At 48.9% G+C, this 17,757-nt stretch overlaps 1 protein-coding gene across 2 annotated transcripts; it reads right to left on the bottom strand.

Annotated features, from left to right (window-relative positions):
* Positions 1-181: 181 nt before the first annotated feature.
* On the bottom strand, positions 182-16,180 carry EFHC1 (EF-hand domain containing 1). 2 transcript variants are annotated; one of them, XM_054063240.1, is made up of 11 exons: positions 16,026-16,180; positions 13,078-13,299; positions 11,232-11,492; positions 9,463-9,612; positions 8,019-8,211; positions 7,496-7,716; positions 6,569-6,709; positions 5,149-5,362; positions 4,394-4,541; positions 3,373-3,589; positions 182-1,464 (listed from the first exon to the last, which is right to left on the bottom strand). In XM_054063240.1, exons 1-11 carry the CDS (start codon positions 16,080-16,082, stop codon positions 1,393-1,395), a joined length of 1,896 nt encoding a protein of 631 aa, XP_053919215.1. In that variant the 5' UTR covers positions 16,083-16,180; the 3' UTR covers positions 182-1,392. The 2 variants fall into 2 exon arrangements, with proteins under 2 accessions (XP_053919215.1, XP_009566498.2); XM_009568203.2 differs by having other exon boundaries at positions 183-1,464; positions 11,232-11,519.
* Positions 16,181-17,757: the final 1,577 nt, after the last annotated feature.

Raw genomic sequence — 17,757 nt, 5'->3', positions numbered from 1 at the left:
AGTTATTAGGTTACATTTTTATAGAATGTGCAGAAAACTATTTCTGATTTTCTTTTCTACAGCCTACAGCTCCAGCGATTTCATCTCTTAAGCTTTTGGTCTCTGGAAAAGCTGGATAGGGTGGCTTTCCGCAGTTGGCCTTTGTCAGCTGCTGCTTGGAAGACACCTCATGTGACGCTGAGCGGTGCTTTGAAATCCAAAGTGGACAAGAGAGAGAAGTAGCAGTTCTTGGATGGAGCGAGCAGCAGCACAAAATGGGCTCAGAAGGGAAGAGCGATGTCCTTTCTGAACAAGGGGAGATGGGAGGGAGCAGTCATGTGGAGACTCAGCTGTTTGAAGGGAAATGGGAATTCACAGCACAGGAGCTGATTTAAATAAGTGTTTTGTTCTGAGGAGCTCTGCTCTCGGCTATGTGCGATAAGCTGCTGTTTGTGTGTGTGTTTGATGGCAAGACCTGGCAGGTGTCATTTGGGGCGAGAAGGTCCCTGCCACGTTTACCTTCATGGTGAGATGAAGACGTGACTCTTGAGTGGAGCGCAAGTGTCATAACTCTTGCTATGCCAACCTCTAGTTTTCCTTTTTCACTGGGCCTGCCTGCTAAGATGACAGGTTGCATCAGGTGGGTTTCAATAGCATCTCAGTCCTAAAACCATTCTCCCAACCATCTGTTCAAAAATGCAGAGCTGCTGCCAGCACATTTGTGTGCAGAGCCCTGCTATCTCCATGACTACGTGAGTGCTAAACTCCATTTCAGGTAATCCTGGAATCTCAATTTTGTGGTGTTTTCTCCCCTCACTTTAATCCTCAGCTATTCCATCCATGAGGTACTTGTTTTAAAGCAGATTTATTAACACTTTTTATAGCAGCCATGCATGACTTGCTTACCTTCAGACTATCAAAGGTGAGTTAGTTGTGGTCCATGGCAGTGCTCTTGGATCTCCTTGCATTGCAAATAACAATTTAAACTGGCAGTCTTTGCTGCCTGACAGTGAAAGGCCCCTTTTTACTCTGCAAGAGAAATCTGGAGTGGTTCTCTGTCCAGGCTCTAGAGACCTTTAGCTCTAGCAAGCCTTGCTGTACTGGGTTAAAAAGTTGAGAGAGCAACAGGAGAACGTGACTTTGGTTCTCCAAAGTTCTTTCTCATGTGAGTTTCATTTCCATATCCAGCAGTTGTGAAGTTGAGTTTAGTGGTAGCTGAAAGGGCAGGGAGAGGTTTGGAGGGAAAAGTTAACAAAGTAAGGATGAAATTAGTTGTCTGTAGTGAGAAGAGAAGGGAGAGACTGAGTGAAGCGAGGGTGAAGACTAGAGCATCCTTTTTAAAGCACAGTGTCTTAAAGTCAACTCAGCCAAGAATTTTATTGTTGGTCTTGTTCTTTGGCTTGTCGGGGAAGGTCACAAGGGGAAGGCTCTAAGGAAGATGTGGTAGTTTATCTTGTCTTCTCCACAGGAACACAGGTCAATCAGCTGCGGGAAAAAAAAATAAAATGACATAGAGTTGGAAGAAGATGCAAATTTATGTTTTTAGGGGAAAATGCCTAGAAGTACTCCTTGAGTGACAGAGCAGATCTTATTTCCCTGGGTGGAAGAGCCTTCCACCTTAGTAGTCTTGAATCCCAGGCAGCCTTGAATGCTTATAGAGGATACTAATCTAGGCCAGGAGAAGAGTTAAAGTGTTTTAGTTTAATCCCAGTTACCTTCTAAATATCATCACAGTCAGGGTAGATCCACAAAAAATAAAGTGTGGCCACAGACTGACGTAGGCCACAGAAAATCTTTCCAATACCCCATAGAAATTCCTGCTGAAAGTGGGATGGGAGCAGCATATCTGACCAGTTACCGCTCACTGGTGTCACTTCAGTGTGTGCCTAAGGCATAAAGTGGAGCCACAGATAATTGAGCTCAGCGACAGCCCTACTAATGAGCCAGTTCTGGTATCCGGGCCTGACGCTGCACTGTGTTACAGAGCCATAGCCTTTGTGTGCTTAAAGGCAAGAAAGAGGGCTTCTGTTTCTTTAATTGCATAACTAATCTCCTTCTGACACCCAGGGAGATGGAAAAGGTCTAATATCACAGTTCCTTGAAGGGATTCTTCTTCCCCTTGTTGCCTGGAGACAGATTTACTAGGGCTGCTCTTGTGTGACTGACAGCTGTGCTCCTCTCCAAACCAGCCAGGAGTTCTCTCTGCCACGTGTGTGATTTCCAGCACCGCCACGCTTCCAAGGGCGCTGAGCACACTTATTAGGAGAGAAGAGGCATGCGTTCAGCATTTAGGTTCTAGATGGAGATTCAAACACGGAGGTTCAGGCTCAATTGTTACAGGTTCCCCACGTGCTTTTGGGGACGTCACTTCATCTCTCATTCTGAGAGTGAGAACAGGAAGGACCATCCCCACATTGCACTGCAAATTCTTCAGGGCAGAGTGGTCCCGATGAACTCTGGTGCAGCGAATCCACTGGTGCTGATCAAAGGCATTTATGCAGTGTACATGCAGAGACCCAATAACCTGCATGCGTACCCTTCTAACCATGGCTCACAGCCGGATGGGTTAGGAAGTGTTTTGGGTTTTTTTAGCAATGTCAGTACTCCTTCTGGTTTGTAGATTTCTTTAAACTCTGAGTCTGCCTTTATTGGCTACTAACCTACTGCACAGCACATTGCACTAAGAATGCATCCTTGCCAGCTGCATTCCGGAAAGGATCCTCCATCCCCACTGCTTGAGTGTTTCCCTTCAGTTTCCCTCACGTTTTCTGCTCTGCAGACTGTGACCTCAGTCTGCTGTTGTTCAGAGTGCCCAACCAGCCCAGCAAGTGTTCTAGTGGGGATAGCAAAGTGCTTGTGATTCTGATTTCTTTTTGGTACAATACTTAATTCTCAAATCTTTAATTCTGATGCTGTTCAATCCAGAATGTCTCTAAGCTTTCCTAAAGCTCATTTCTAAGCACCTCAGAGTCATCCCTGTTGCAGCCCAGGTGTGCCTAAGTCACGACACTCGGGCTCTGCAGCAGCCCGTACCTGACCTCTGTTGTGATACACAACCTCTTCTGCTCATCCCCGAGACCTGAGCCAGCAGATGTTTTCAGGCTTCACATAACAGCACAGCCAAACACTAGGCTGCTCATTTAGGGGGCAACCTGCAACAATTCTTCCCTTAACTTAGAGGACAGCAATTATTATCTCCTTTAAGAGATGGGCTCAGTCCAATAGCTCAGAGGCCCTTTTGAACTGGGACTCTTGCCTTTTGTTTGAAGCTGTTCCCCTTTGTAGGGTGGAGCAGCTTTTGATCTCGCCTGGCTAAGGTTGGTTTGTAGAAGAGCTCCCTTGGAAGAGCTATAGGAGGGGAATTAAATATACACAGCACCCCTTCCTTCTGACCTTGTGAACCAGAATGGCGCTGGTCGGCACACTCAGGCTGTCGCAAAGGGCTAAGAATTGTGCTTTGTCCAGGATGCCACAGCCATCCTTGTCGCACTGAAGAAACGCCTCCCAGATGTTCTTGTTGTTCAAGGACTTATGGAGCTTCAGTTCTTCCTGAACCTGTGGAATTAATTCTTCCAGTTCCTGCTTGGTGATGCCAAGTGTGGGGAGGGCACTGCAGAAGAAAGAATGGGACTTCATGTAAAATCTACTTGCGGCAGCCTTGCTGTTACACTTGCAGGCTGGCTGCCTGCTATGACAGGCCAGACTGTGTTTTGGAGCGCTCAGTTTTTATGGCAAGTTCATCTCATCTTGGAGACCTAGCTCAGTCTTCATCTTGGAGCATTAGGTAAACTGTTTTTCCTTTGCAGGGCATTTCCCTGGTGAACCCTTTGTTCTGCAGGTATTCTGGGACAAGGAGTGTTTCCTTGGGTGTTCCATAAGGTCCCAGGTAACGTATGCAACTCTGGTTTCAGCCAGAGCTCCTGAACTACAGTGATACTGACTCCAAAGTGTGAGGTAACAGGGTTGTTATCGGGTCACTCAAAATGGGTCCAGACAGCTAAAAAAGAGGATCTGGTGTAGGGTCTGATGGGCTGATAAGCATAGCCAGAGCAATGTCAGAAAAAAAGACTCCACCAGCTCTCCACTGAGCCTGCGGCTGTCTAGCAGCTCATGCAGACACTGCTAGCAGCATCCGTCCCAGTTAACTGCTGATAACGGTGTCAGGTTAGCTGCGAGTACCTCTCTGGCTGAGCCAGAGCAGTCCAACGAGGGTTTTGGGTGAGCGGCAGCCGCAACATTACATTGCACACAACTGTCCCTCTCTGCATGAGTCCGGACACAGGCTCTTAGAACTGAATAATCATCTGAGCAGCCCTTGGACAGCAGGCTGGAGCCCATGGAGGCTGTTGGAAATGCCCTTAGCTGTCACCCCCGAGTCCGATGTAGCTCCACAATGCCATCCTTTGAAGCCTACCTGTTGGCAGTCTCCTTTGACACCTGCCGTGGGCGAAAATGATCCCTCAGGGACTGCAGTGTAGCTGCAGGGAAATGCTCTGCATTGCTCTCCATATAATTAAGCACATATTCATCAGCCCCGGTGATAACAAACCTGTGGCCAAACACTAGGGAAGAGGCATCAAAGAAAGCAGTGTTACTCGCCTTTCAGCATAAGTAAGTCATTTCATCACCCAGGAGAGAGCCTGGTTTCTCTCTCTCGTGGCTCGGGTTCGAGTGAGCTCTGCTGTTTGTTTGAGCTGAGAACAGTTCCACTGACTCAAAAAAGTTTTGCTGAAAGCAAAGCAGCTGCTGAGAGCAAAGGCCCTGTGCTCGGGCCTGCGATGACTCCTCCCGTTAGCACTGTTGTGTTTCTAATATTTCAGTATTACATTTATTTTCCTTACAAGCTAGGCCTGTGCTACCGGGAGCCATCTGGCAGAGCTTTAACCCTGTGAATCCTGCAAGGTCCCAAAACAGAAACCAAACACGTACTGTGGAGGGAGGACAGAGCTCATTTCCTAATTATGCCAAAGGTCCAAACATTGACAAGAACAGAGTTGTGCTGATGTACATCAGCTGGTGAGCTGGAAACTCATGTGTGATGAGAGCCAGAAGGAGCAAACCTTTTGAGTGAAGGGAAGTATACACACCATCCATGCAAGAAAGGACATATCAGAGCACACACCAAACACCAGAGCTTAGAGGATGCTACCAATCCAGACTGGGTTTTACCTTCAATTGTGGAACCGATGGCGAGATCAGACGGCTCATAGTACGTGATATTGTCTGGAGTGGAGCCTGGTTTGGGGACTCTGGTTTTGCCTAAGTACTTTCCTCCAGTGATGCCAGAGTTACGAACTGGGGGTTCATAGATGCTGATCATGTCATTGGAGAGGAAATATGAGAGGATGAAATGACGCTTTCTGTCCATAGGTATTGGTGATTCCTAGAGGAAAGGTAGTAGCTTTCTAAAAGAACATTTCAACCAGGTTTTTCTTTCCTGAGATGCTTAGGAGCACCTCATAGCCCACTCAGGAACCCGGAGCTCAAAGTTTTCTTTTATATCTGACTACACAAAGTGCTTTGTGGAGGCCAAAAACTACAGATACGCTGACAGAGCATAACAGAACCCTAGAGAGCATTAAGCAGCTTAATTTCAAAGGTTACTTGCTCTAGTCAGGCTATAATGGAAGCAGAATCTGGGCTGCAGTGACCACGTATACTCAGTGTTTCCACAGACTGAGTAATCCAAAAGAAAGGAATATCCTATATGGAATGATTCATCATAGAGAGGGACCGGCCATAAAATTCAGTATTAAAGTTATATCTTTCATTATAATGACTGCCAGAGAGAGGCTGGTGCTGCTTCCAGCTCTTGGTCACAGGCAGACACTGCCCTAACACACCAGTTGGTTTGCTTGCTTAGCTTAAAATTCCGTGGATCTGAACTTGTCAGCTGTGACCTTCAGGAACTCCTGCACACCAAGGAAAAGAACGCAGCTCTGATTCCCCCTGAGTGTTTGGAGAAGGCAGGCACCAGGCAGTGCAGGAAATGCCATTCTGCTGCTGGACGTGCCAGCGGCTCCTTGCGTAAACCAGCTGTAGCGCTGGCACAGAGGCCAGAGCCCGAGCGCTGCTGTCGTGGGTGGAAAGCACCATCCCTCGGACTCCCCGGCTTCTGTGCTGTCCTCTGCTGGCACAGCCCCTCGCTGGGCGCTGCGGCCAGGACCGGCCTGGAGCAGGACAGGTGCTGGGAGAGCAGCCGCAGAGGGGCAGCAAGCCCTGGCTCGTGGCAGCGGTGGGAGGTAGGCTGCGGCGCGGTGCCCAGCCGCGATGCTGCTTCAGCTGGGGCCATCTGTCACGCGCTCGTGGCGGTGGGAGTTTTTCCATAAATGGCCATGGTTTGTAGCATGTCTGTTTTCTACTTTCTGGCCTTGTTTTTTATTACCTTTGCGTGCTACTTATTGTCACAGCAAGTACACAATAACCGAGCGGCATCCCCCGAGGGGCACTCGTGCTGGCTTGGGGAACTCTCTTTTCCCACCAGAGCAGAGGAGGGTTTGCCAACGGCCTTGTCTGAGCAAGCTGTTCCTCCCACCCTCCTGACCCTTCAGCATAAGCTGGCACTATACCATCAAAACAAAGCACTTACCAGGGTCACCTGGTATCGCAGCACCTTACTATCATTCTCAAACATCTTAACTACATCTTTCTTGGGAGGCTTTGGAAACAGAGAAAAGCAGTTCTGAAGAGAGTCTTCAGGGATGCCATAACCATTATAAGGAGGAATTACCTGCATCCACAAGAGAGATCAAGTGTAAACAGCTGAAACTAAGAATAAAACAATGTCTGCAAGACAGCTTATTGGAAACCAGCTGTTTGGAAAGAAATCTGTCACCAGGGAGCAATAAGCTATGACTCTGCCCAGCAGAGTTGCTGCTAACCTGGCCATGTGTTGGACCCTATACCTATGGAAAATATTTAAGAGAATTAAGAAAATCTGAAATTCAGAACGCCAGGTAATTGTCTGACTAAAGAGATTATGGCTACAGGAACAACTAAAACTGCCTGTTCAAAGGAACTCTATCTGTACGGTCACACTTAATTTAATCACCACCACATTTGTGGTCTAGGCCAGCTAGCACTCGGAACATTTCCTAGGCTCAGGGCGGGAGGTAACAAGGGCTGTGGCCATCCCAAGTAGGCAATTTGGACTTTGCAACCCTGTTCTGGAGTGTGAGGGAGTGTTTAGCAGCATGAGTGCAGCCAGTCTGTGCCAGCTGGCTTCCCAGCCAAAACCAAACACTGACACTGTTTAATTTTCTAGCACAGACATAACCAGAGTTCTTCCTATCACTATTAACAAATGTTTTGTCCTTCATAGTACTAGAAATCAATAGAAGACTTTCATTTTTATATTGATTATGACCACTTTTGCCTTGTCTTTTTCAAGTTATTTGTTCTTTACTTTAAGCTGAACTTGTTTACGTTCTTACTAAGCTGAACCTGTATTTTACTATAGGAGCTTATACTGACTGCTTCCTCCCCTCTCTCTTCCTTTGAGAACTGTTTGCAGTACCTTTGGAACCTCCTCAAGTGGTTTCTTCTTTAACTCCACCACCTGGAAGTCTGTGATGCCAAATTTGTCACGATAGAAGTTTCGTGTGAACTCATCACAATCGTAGATGAAGAAGGTGCGGCCAAGGAGGGTGGTAGATTTGCCGACAGCAAAATCTTCAGCTGTGTACCATACAAGCACCTCCTGGTCAGAGATCTCGAGCACACAACTTGGGAACGTCTCTAAAGACAAGGGAGCAAAAGGAGGAATAAATCAATCCAGTAGATGTTAAAATTTGCTAGTGAAAAGGGGTACAAAAGCAAGCTGTATAATAGATCCAGGTAGCTGTGGTATGGCTATCCTGCCACTCTTTCCCAGAATTTAGTGAACATTTAAGGAACTTTTCTTTCACCCCAAATGTATGACACTCGGAGTGTTCTCAGCAAAAATTCTGCAGACTCACTGTACCTCTGACACAGCCACCACATGTATCTACCCAGCAGAAGCTCAGCACAGATTGATGTGCTGCCCAATCTAAACTTACTTATCTGGTCCACAAAGGTTTTGGGCAAGCGTTGGCGTTTTATCAGTACTGGGAATGGGTCTCTGCCATCATTTTGCTTGTGGACTTCCCGAACCTCCACTGTGTCGTCTGCCAAGTAGTAATGGATGATGTAAGATCGATTCTCACCAAAGGCATTGTCAGTGTCATCCCCAACGGCATAGAAGCGAAGGACCTAGGGTGGAGAAGAAAGAGCCAGAGGAAAATAATCATGCTTTATCCAAATGAAGTGGGTCAAAATGGCTCGGGTGATCGACAGCATCTCAGCAATCTTCTCTGCCAGGCACAGAAGAACCAAGCTCCTGTACTATGGGCATGGAATGGATGAGCTGCTGAGGCAGCAGAGGGAAGGGCAGCAGGCACCACCAGAGCTGGACAGGCCTAGCAAGTGAGAGAGCATGGTTGATACCAACACAAGAAATTTAGTGCAGGAAGCATGAGAAAAAAAATGGAGGGGAAGTGATTAAAGAATAGCAGAAAATAATTTCCCAGGAATGGGTAGGGAAGCAGTCCTAAAGGAAGCGAGTTTTATAATTAAACTTAATGCAGCAGGACAGAATCTTGTTTTGACTCTTAAACCTCCTGGAGGTTTCATGGCCAATTCTTTACTGCTCTCATGCTGAGGAAGGCAGAGGGGCGTGCACATGGCAGCTGAGGAGGCTGCATTCACTGCAGACTCCACTTCAGCCTAGTGGAAATATCAACTTTTAATGCCTTGGGTCATTGAAACTGAACTGGCAGGAAAATGGCAGGCACGGTCCAGCCTGTATCCACTCAGCAAAACTGTCTGCTCCCCTCAAAACAGCAGCTACGTATGATCCTGCCTGTGCTCACACCTTGCTGATGGCCAGGAAAAGTTTGAGTCAGAGCTGGCCGGGGGTGACACGCAGAACTCAGCCTGTGTCCTGGCCCTGGTTGATCTTCTTCTGTAGGGTTTCTTATGTTGTGCTAGGTAAAAAGAAGAATCAGGGGAGCAAGGAGAGTGTTAGTCAACCATGTGCACAGGGAGAACTCAGTCAGAGCAAGTGGCAGTTGTATTTGTCTGAAATTGTCCCCTTTGGCTCCTGGCATTGATGCTTTGTGGGGGAGGGAGGCATGGGGGCAGCACGCCCTCTCGTCACAGACTGCACCTAGCCGCTAGCTTCCCGAGAGACGTGGCTTATCTCATCCCAACAGAAAGTGAGAGAGAGAAATGGAGGATCTAGAGATTAGGATCTGCCACAAAAGAGAAGCTGTTTACAAGGCACAAAGCCCAGAAAAACATAAAAGGTTTTGTTTCTCACTAAAGCCAAGCAAGGAGCGAATCTGAAGTCTGTTCGGCAGGCTGAGATCTTTTAGAACAAGCAAGACTGCAGACACTCACAAGATTCAGGTTTCGATAACACATATGGGCTGTAACATGGGGAATCACCACCAGTTTCCTCACCTGCTTGTCGTAAGTCAAGAACTGTTTGAGTTTGTGGAAATCTGAGGGTGTGATGAACTCACGCATGGGTATCCGGCGCGATTCTGTGTAAGGGTCAGAAGCCATTTCCTCTGGAGGGTTCAGTTCGATGCCTTGGCTCTCCAGGAACACCTACAGAGGTCATTTAAGGCATTAATGCTGCTGTGAGTTCTGAAGGCAACTAGAGATTACAGATGGGATGATTGTTGTCAGGACACTGCAAGTTTATTCCTGACAGACAAGCAGACTGCAGGAGTATTAGTTCTACTGCAAGAGCAAATATAATAGAAAATGTTTCTGTTTAAGCTTCTTTTTAGCTTTGCTTGCCCTTTAATTACTCAGAGTAGTCCTGTCCTTAGCATCCTAACTCAAATTTCTCTTGAGCGCAGTTTTCCCGAGCCTTCAGGCTTTCAAAGGAGGATAACTGTCAGTTGGTCTCTTTTATGTTAACCAGAACCCAAGGAGCTCATGAAAACATTCAGCCCAGGAAGCTTTTATGCAAACACTTCCAACAGGCATGCAAGATCACCCTAGACTCATAAGGCAGGTTCACACTTTCAAACTCACTAGTTTTTTGGTCTGGAGGATGCCAGTTGATGATTGCCCAGGGAAGTTGTGGCTGTCCCATCCCTGGAGGTGTTCAAGGCCAGGTTGGATGGGGCCTCGGGCAGCCTGATTTAGTAGGATGTCCCTGCCCATGGCAGGGGGGCTGGAACTAGATGATCTTTAAAGTCCCTTCCAACCCTTACTACACTGTGATACTATGATAAATAGAGTAGTGGCCTTGAGATGTAGACCCAAGCAGCTCATTTCATGTTTTCCATCAACCACCCAACATTAACATGAGAACCAACTTTTTATCTGTTGTGAACTGAATTTAACAGCCAACCAGTTCCAGCAGAATTGGGCCCACATGTTCTCAACAGCCATGTATACACCAATACACGATACATGCTTGGGCACATTCCTGGGCACTGAGGCCAACTGGCAAGGGAAAACCTGCATCTAAGCTGTCTCAGCCACCAGGATACATTGGCTGCACGTAACTCACCTATTTGGAATGGTCCCTGGAGCACCCTAACTCCTCAGCTGCTCCTGGGAATGGCTTGGAAAAATAGTAGTTGATCAGGGCTGAGACTACGCTGGGGACAATCTAACAGGATACTATTATACTGATATTAGTTATTACTTGTTAGTGGATTGTTATTATTTCATTTACTGGTACAGAAATAGCCAGAAATAGAAAAGCAGGCGATGAGTAAGTTCTCTTAGAAAGGTCAGTTCATACCATGATTCTCAGCCCCCACACTGCGACCACTCGTCTGATTGGGCTGTAGATGGGTGCAGAGCTACTGATTGCATTCCCTTCCCCTGTTCTTAACAGAGGAGTATGAAGTCAGAAAAGAAAATCAGTAATTTCCCTTTCACATACACACAGTATTTCACCTGGACTTTAAGCAGGTAAGCCGTTGTACACACAGAAGTGAACTTAGAATTTATGTTACAAGGAGAAATCCTGAGGGCAATGGATGGACTCTCAGCAGCCCTGGGACAAAAATGCTGAGCAATTAATAAGCCCATAGAAAATTCATATCTTGAACTCCCCACTGATCTGAAGAAAGAAGTCTTCACAAAAAGCAAAAGGAAAGATTGCAAGCAACCTTATTCTAAAAGACTGCTAGACTCTAACAAGTCTGACCATGTCTAAGTCCCTGGATTCTGCATCAGTGCTCCCGGTATAAGCAACGCACCTGTGTGAACGGGTCACAGTTCACTATGCGGTATGTCCTGCCATACATGGTGATGTTCATGCCCCGATTCAGATCTTTCCAGTGGTAATAATCCCCATGGTCATTCTTGGGCACCCGGTGGCGTCTGACAAGTTTGCCTTGAGGAAGACCAGAGTTCTGCACAACAGGCTCAATGACGGACATGCTGTCATCTTCCAAATAGTAATAGATAGCCACCTGGCGGACCCGGTATTGCTCCATGGCGGAGAAAGGAACGTCTTCCTGAAAATAGGCATTGAACTTCAAAACCTGCCAAAGGGGACATACCCCAAACGGAGAGAGAGAGAGAGAGAGAAACAATTTTAACACCACCATGAGTCCTTTAAGACAAAGAATTTGTTTGTAACGTGCTTTGGCAGTGCAAAGTTACTGGATTGTAACTATAAAATCATCAAAGCCAACTGCAGCGTAATCTGTGACTGATAGCAGAGACCCTGTGAGGGCTCTTTGGCAAAGACCTGCCTTTGGCAAATTTGGGATGCATAAGACAGGTGTAAAAATGCAGCCTTTTCCTTTCTCCTCTTCGATCACCCACTGTTTCACCTGTTGCCAGGCGACTGGCAATAATCTATTTTTCTGAATCATGTAACCTTCTATTGTCAGCTTTGCAGGCCCCAATTTAGGGAAGCTATCAGATTTTAGTAAAGAATTCAACCACTTCTGTAGATTTTAGAATCTTCGTGGTCATCTGAAGTCACATCTATTCAGCACTGACAGCAAATGCTTATCTCTGCTGGAAAACCAAGGAGACAGATCAGCCAGTCAGTCCCAGTTCCTGGGCTTGGCAGAACTATGGGGAGTATTCCCTCTGAGATCATTCGTTGCCCCTAAGAGGAGTGCGGGCCAATCAGGCCCTGCACACCCAGCCTGCATCACCCCAGAGGCCTGGGTAATTAAGTGACGATAAAGCCAGCAAGTTCCTACCCGTTAGCAAAGTGCTTCAAAAGGGACTGTGGGTCCCCCAGCAGCACAGGCGGCCCTGCTGCTGCTCTGTTTGCAATGAAGGGGCAGAGAAGAATGCGACAGATTAAATGGCAAATCTACATTACTCTGAAGGGATAGCTTCAGTAATTATCACAGCACATCTGCTCCCCAGGCTGTCTCACAGACGGGCTGAGAGTTGGCTACAGGCTACCTTGCCAGGGCTGCCTGGCAGCGCCCAGACCCCTGCACACGCTCGGGTCTGCGAAGCCTTACATGCTCTGCAGCGACTGCTCCGTCCACGGTGGCTGTGCTCGCCACGTCACAGCCTGTGCGACCGGCACATTGAAAACCCACGGTTAGCTCAGAACTGCTCAAAGCAGACACACAGACACCTCCTCGTCCAATACGTTCATCAAGATGTGACGCACCAACTGGAGGAGTAGGGGCTGCAACACGCTGTGGTGACAGACACAAGCGTAAATCGATAAACCACAGCAGAACAGTCTGACAGGATCCCCATTGCGGACTGCCTTTTGCTGTTTGAGCTCAGTTACAATCTCAAGAGGGTTTTGGAGACAGAAGGCCAGGCTGTGGTTTACAGGGCGACTGTTATAAACTGAGGCTTTTCAGAGTTCAACAAACGTCTTTTTCCACCACCCGCTGGAAACACTCTAGCATAACTTGCGGGGAATGTCTTACATCGTTTACGTATTATAATCCTCCTCCCAAGCAAAGAAAGCCTCTTTCAGCTGGGGGTTCAGCTGTCTCTGACTAAGGGCTGTGGCATCTGAAAACTGCTGCATGCCGACCCGTGAACCCTGGAGCTGACTGTTTATGTCTCTGAACTTGGCCAGCCATATTCCTGGAATAAGCTTCTTTATACCTTTTTGTCCAAAGCCACGTATGCTGGAATGAAGCTGGAAGGTGGAGCCCTCTTGATTTGCCCATAGGTCAGCGCGAGCCTCTTGCTGGACAATTCATCTAATTCAGCTTTGGAAAGCTGATTCACGTAGAGTCGCTCCCCGCCAATCCCCGCTGTTGGCAGCCGAGAAAAGGCATATCCATTTTTGTAGCCCAGCGTGTGGGACCGATGAAAAGAGGTTTTCTGTGGAAGGAAACCCAGCTGCTAAAATACGACACGCACTCAGCAAATATGGCTACTGAAAGCACAGCAAAACAGTAAAAGAGTGTAATATCCAGCACGCCCCCCTGCATTTAATCACAGCCTGCTGGAGCAGTTATTTACAATCATGTTTTACATTTGGATCAAGTAGGCTGAAAAAAAATGGGGAAACAAAGCATCAGAGTGAACACGAATCCTAGCACTGGCACAGATCCCCCAAGAGCTTAAACCACCTAACTTCCCTCTTGCCATCGCTCTCGGTGCCTAGAATGGGGTGGCAGCACTTTATCTGCCTTAGTATTTATCTCACAAGCTTTTTGTGCTGTGGCAGCACAGAGCACCGTGGGGTCCCACTTTGTTATTGCCTTACAGTGCTTCGTTGACTATCACTCCGTGCACCCCATGGGTTTTCCATTGTCACTGTTTGTTTTCTTAACCTTCTCCGGGGGCTGATACTCATGGGATTCTCTTCTCTGGGCTAAATCAAGGTGTGTCATGCTCACAGAACTGAAATTATGAAATGTACCAAAGCATGTGAGCTGTTTCACCACCTCTCTCCACAGACCACACAGAGGTCACACAGTAAATAACCACAACCACAGTGTAAATCTCTATAATTGGAGATTAATGAGAAGTCTGATAAGATGAGAAGAATTCTGTCTTTGTGAGCACTGCATAACACTGCCTATAGGATTCATCTGCTATTTCTTCTGTTCGTTTAATACTGATTTTGAGCTTCTTGAAGCCTTTCACCTACCTTTGCCACCTGCCTCATGCCAGCCAATGCTTCAAGCTAAATAATCATTCAGGTGGCGCAGGAGGGCCCCTGCTTTGCTTATGGACACAAAACAAGGGAATGCCAGAGGTGTGAACAGGACCTGGTCTCTCTCAGCCCAGTCCTGTTCTTCACCACTGAAGAACAGGACTGGACCCAAGTGAAACCAAGCTGGACTGTACAGTCCACCATGCCTGGAACCTCACCTGCAGTCCTGAAAGCCTTAGAAGTGATGCCTGCCTGGCCCCACTGGGCTCTTAACACTTAATGCTCCCAAGAAAGCAGGAGAAACTGTGAGCCCTTGATAATAAAATCCCTGACTTTACCTTGCCTTTTGTCATTTCTAGCACTGAAGGAATAAGCTTCAGCTCCTTTTCCAGACTGAGATTTCGAGCCAGTCCAGCCTCAGGCACGTGGACCACTTCTTCTCCACCCCCCTCCTCACTCCTCATGGTTAAGCCTCTAATCTTACTTATAATTTCAAGGTCCCACTTGAATTTCACCTAATTGCCTGTTTTTTCTTTAAACTGGTACTACAGATCTTGCAACGCTGCCGAGAGACCAGTCAGGAGAACGGGGTCAGGTGAAAACAAGAGAATTCACTGAAGACGTGCTAGCAGAATGTCTTCCAAACATCAGCTCTGCCTCAGAACTGACATTTCTTGCTGCTAAATATACACTGAGGGAAAGCAGTGTTATTAAAGGAAAATCAAGAACTTTGTCTTTAAATTGGGCAATATCAGTGTTTGTCAGCAGCGCACAGGCTTTTGAGGGCCCACAGAAAACACCTCATGAATTCATGGCTCCCCCAGGGGAGCGTGGCTGCCAGGCAACATCTCACAGTATCTGGTGACCAGTGTCAATTTGAAAAGGAAGATCTAGAATGTGAACTCCTCATCCCAGTTGCTGCCAGTCTGCATCTGAAGAAATTTCACTGAATTAAGTCCTTCTTTTTTGCCCGGTCTCTAACGTTTCACACACCAGCCGTCCCCCTCTCGGCGTCTCTGTTTCTCTGTCACATGAGCACTAAGCAATAACAGCTCTGTCTTATTGCAACACAGAAGGTTTCTCCAGCACTTTTCAGCACTCACTTGGAAAGCAACTATTGTGATGCCTTTCTATAGAGTGGAAAACCGAGGCGGAGTGAGCTGATGGGTAGCGCTCACTGGGCCCTGAGGAGCGCCGCAAAGCCACCGCTGGGGCCCAGGACGCCATTACCAAAAGACTGGACCTTCACCTTACTGTGAAACAACGACCTGCTTGGCCATTGGTGGGGGCGTCCCGTGGGGATGGGGTTCCCAGGGATGGGGGCATCCCGTGCGAAGGGGAGCAGGGCTCTCTGGGATGGGGATGTCCCGTGCGAAGGGGAGCAGGGGGTTTCCTGGGATGCAGGTGTCCCATGGGAGGGGTGGCAGGATCCCCAGGATGAGGGTGCCCTGTGGAAAGGGGAGCAGGGGGTACCCTGGGATGGGGGCATCCCATGCGAAAGGAAGCAGGGGGATCCTGGATGGGGGTGTCTCGGATGAGGGCGTCCGATGGGGATGGGGTTCCCTGGGATGGGAGTGTCCCATGGGAGGGGGAACCCTGGGATGGGGGTGTCCTCTGGGGATGGGGTTCCCAGGGATGGGGGCATCCTGTGGGAACGGGAGCAGGGGATTCCCCAGGATGGGGATGTCCCGTGGCGATGGGGTTCCCCTGGATGGGGGTGTCCCATGGGAGGTGGGACGGGGTTCTCCAGGATGTGGCTGTCCCATGAGGATGTGGTCCCCGGGATGGGGGTGTCCCCTGGGAAAGAGGGCAGGGTGCCCAGGACGAGGGTGTGCTGTGGGAAGGGGGCAATCCATGGAAAAGGAAGCAGGGGGGTCCCGGATGAAAGCAGGGATGGGGTCCCCGGGACGGGCGTGTGCCCTGGGAAGGGGGGCCGGGGTCTCACCGTGGGGTCCCCGAAGGAGCAGCCGGGCAGGAGGGGCAGGCGCCGCTCCCCGTTCATGGCAGCGCCGCTCCCGGCAGCGCCGAGCGACCCCGTCCCCGCGGCAACGGCGGCGCGAGCGCGGGCACAGCCCCGGCACAGCCACAGCACAGCCCCGGCACGGCCCCGGCACAGCACAGCCCCGGCACGGCCCCGGCACGGCCCCGGCACGGCACGGCCCCGGCACAGCCCCGGCACAGCCCCGGCAGGGCACTTCTCTGGGCAACCCGGGCCAGGGCCTCCCCATCCTCATTGTGAAGAATTTCTTCCTACTTCCTAAGCTAAATCTTCCCACTTCCAATTTAAAGCCATTCCCCCTCGTCCCGTCACTCCACGCCCCGGTAAAAAAGCCCCTCCGCAGCTTTCCCGGAGCCCCTTTCAGCACTGGAAGCTGCTCTGAGGTCTCCCTGCAGCCTTCTCTCTCCAGGCTGAACAACCCCAACTCTCAGCCTGTCCTCAGAGCAGAGGAGCTCCAGCCCTCGCATCATCTCTGTGGCTCCTCTGGACCCGCTCCAACAGGTCCATGTCCTTCTTACGTCAGGGATTCCAGAACTGCACACGGGGCTCCAGGTGGGGTCTCATGAGAGCGGAGCAGACGGGCAGAACCCCTCCCTTGACCTGCTTTTCACATAAACTCAGTGTTCAGCAAACTCAGTGTTAACTCAGGCCCTCACCCCTCAGCACAGATGGAGTGCAGAGATGGAACTGTTGGAACAGGTCCGGAGGAGGCCATGGGAATGGTTCGAGGGCTGGAACACCTCTACGGTGTATGTACAAGGTCTGACCCCCGATAACCCCGAGACTCTGCCTGTACCATGTTTTATTTAAAAAAAAAGAAAATCCACTACGATCACCCTCAACACAGATCCCTTCTGAGTCGACACACATCTGCAAACAATGCTGCCAAAGCATAAAGCAATTCTGCAGATCATTTTCTGAAAAGCTGCTGAAGATTATTGTTCTGGAGTGTTGTCTGACAGCAGCTGAACGTGAGCCAGCAGTGGCCCCGGTGGCCAAGAGCATCCTAGCTTGGATCAGTCATGGAGAGGCCAGCAGGAGCAGGGGAGGGATCCTACCCCTGCACTTGGCGCTGGTGGGGCCACACCTCGAATCCTGGGTTCAGCTTTGGGCCCATCAGTACAAGAAGGACATTGAGGGGCTGGAGCATGTCCGGAGAAGGGTCTGGAGTCCAGGGATTCTGGGAGCGGCTGAGGGACCAGGAGCTGTTTCCAGTCTGGGGAAGAGGAGGCTGAGGGGAGACCTTATCGCTTTCAACAACCACTTCAAAGAAGGCTGGAGCCAGATGAGTGTTGGTCTCTTCTCCCAAGCAACAAGTGATGGATGAGAGGAAATGGCCTCAAGTTATGCCAGGGGAGGTTTAGATTGGATATTAGGAAAATTTCTTTACTGACAGTGGTGAAGCATTGGACCAGGCTGCCCAGCGAAGTGGCGGAGTCTCCATCTCTGGAGGTGTCCAAAAACCATGTAGAAGTTGCACTTCAAGACATGGCTTAGTATGTACAGTGGTCTTGGGTTGACAGTTAAACTCAATGATCTTAGAGGTCCTTTCCAACCTTAATGTTTCTATGATTCTAAGACCTCTGTCATTTTTGCTTTCACATCTTCTGCCAACAAAAAATGGGTTGCTTTGAGCAGTGACTTGATCTTTGGGATCTCTTCACTATAACCCTCAGTC

This window comes from Cuculus canorus, chromosome 3, assembly GCF_017976375.1.
Source record: "Cuculus canorus isolate bCucCan1 chromosome 3, bCucCan1.pri, whole genome shotgun sequence".
Classification (NCBI taxonomy): Eukaryota; Metazoa; Chordata; class Aves; order Cuculiformes; family Cuculidae; genus Cuculus; species Cuculus canorus.
This window is presented reverse-complemented; position numbering and strand designations above follow the sequence as displayed.

What these genes read in the sequence shown, in the direction of transcription:
- EFHC1 (XM_009568203.2), bottom strand. Translation starts at nt 16,082, where the DNA reads ATGAACGGGGAGCGGCGCCTGCCCCTCCTGCCCGGCTGCTCCTTCGGG. An exon ending in GCTCCTTCGGGGACCCCACG is followed by an intron (nt 13,300 to 16,025) that starts GTGAGACCCCGG and finishes TTCCTTCCACAG; the next exon opens with AAAACCTCTTTTCATCGGTC. An exon ending in GCGCCATTCTGGTTCACAAG is followed by an intron (nt 1,465 to 3,372) that starts GTCAGAAGGAAG and finishes TTTTTCCCGCAG; the next exon opens with CTGATTGACCTGTGTTCCTG.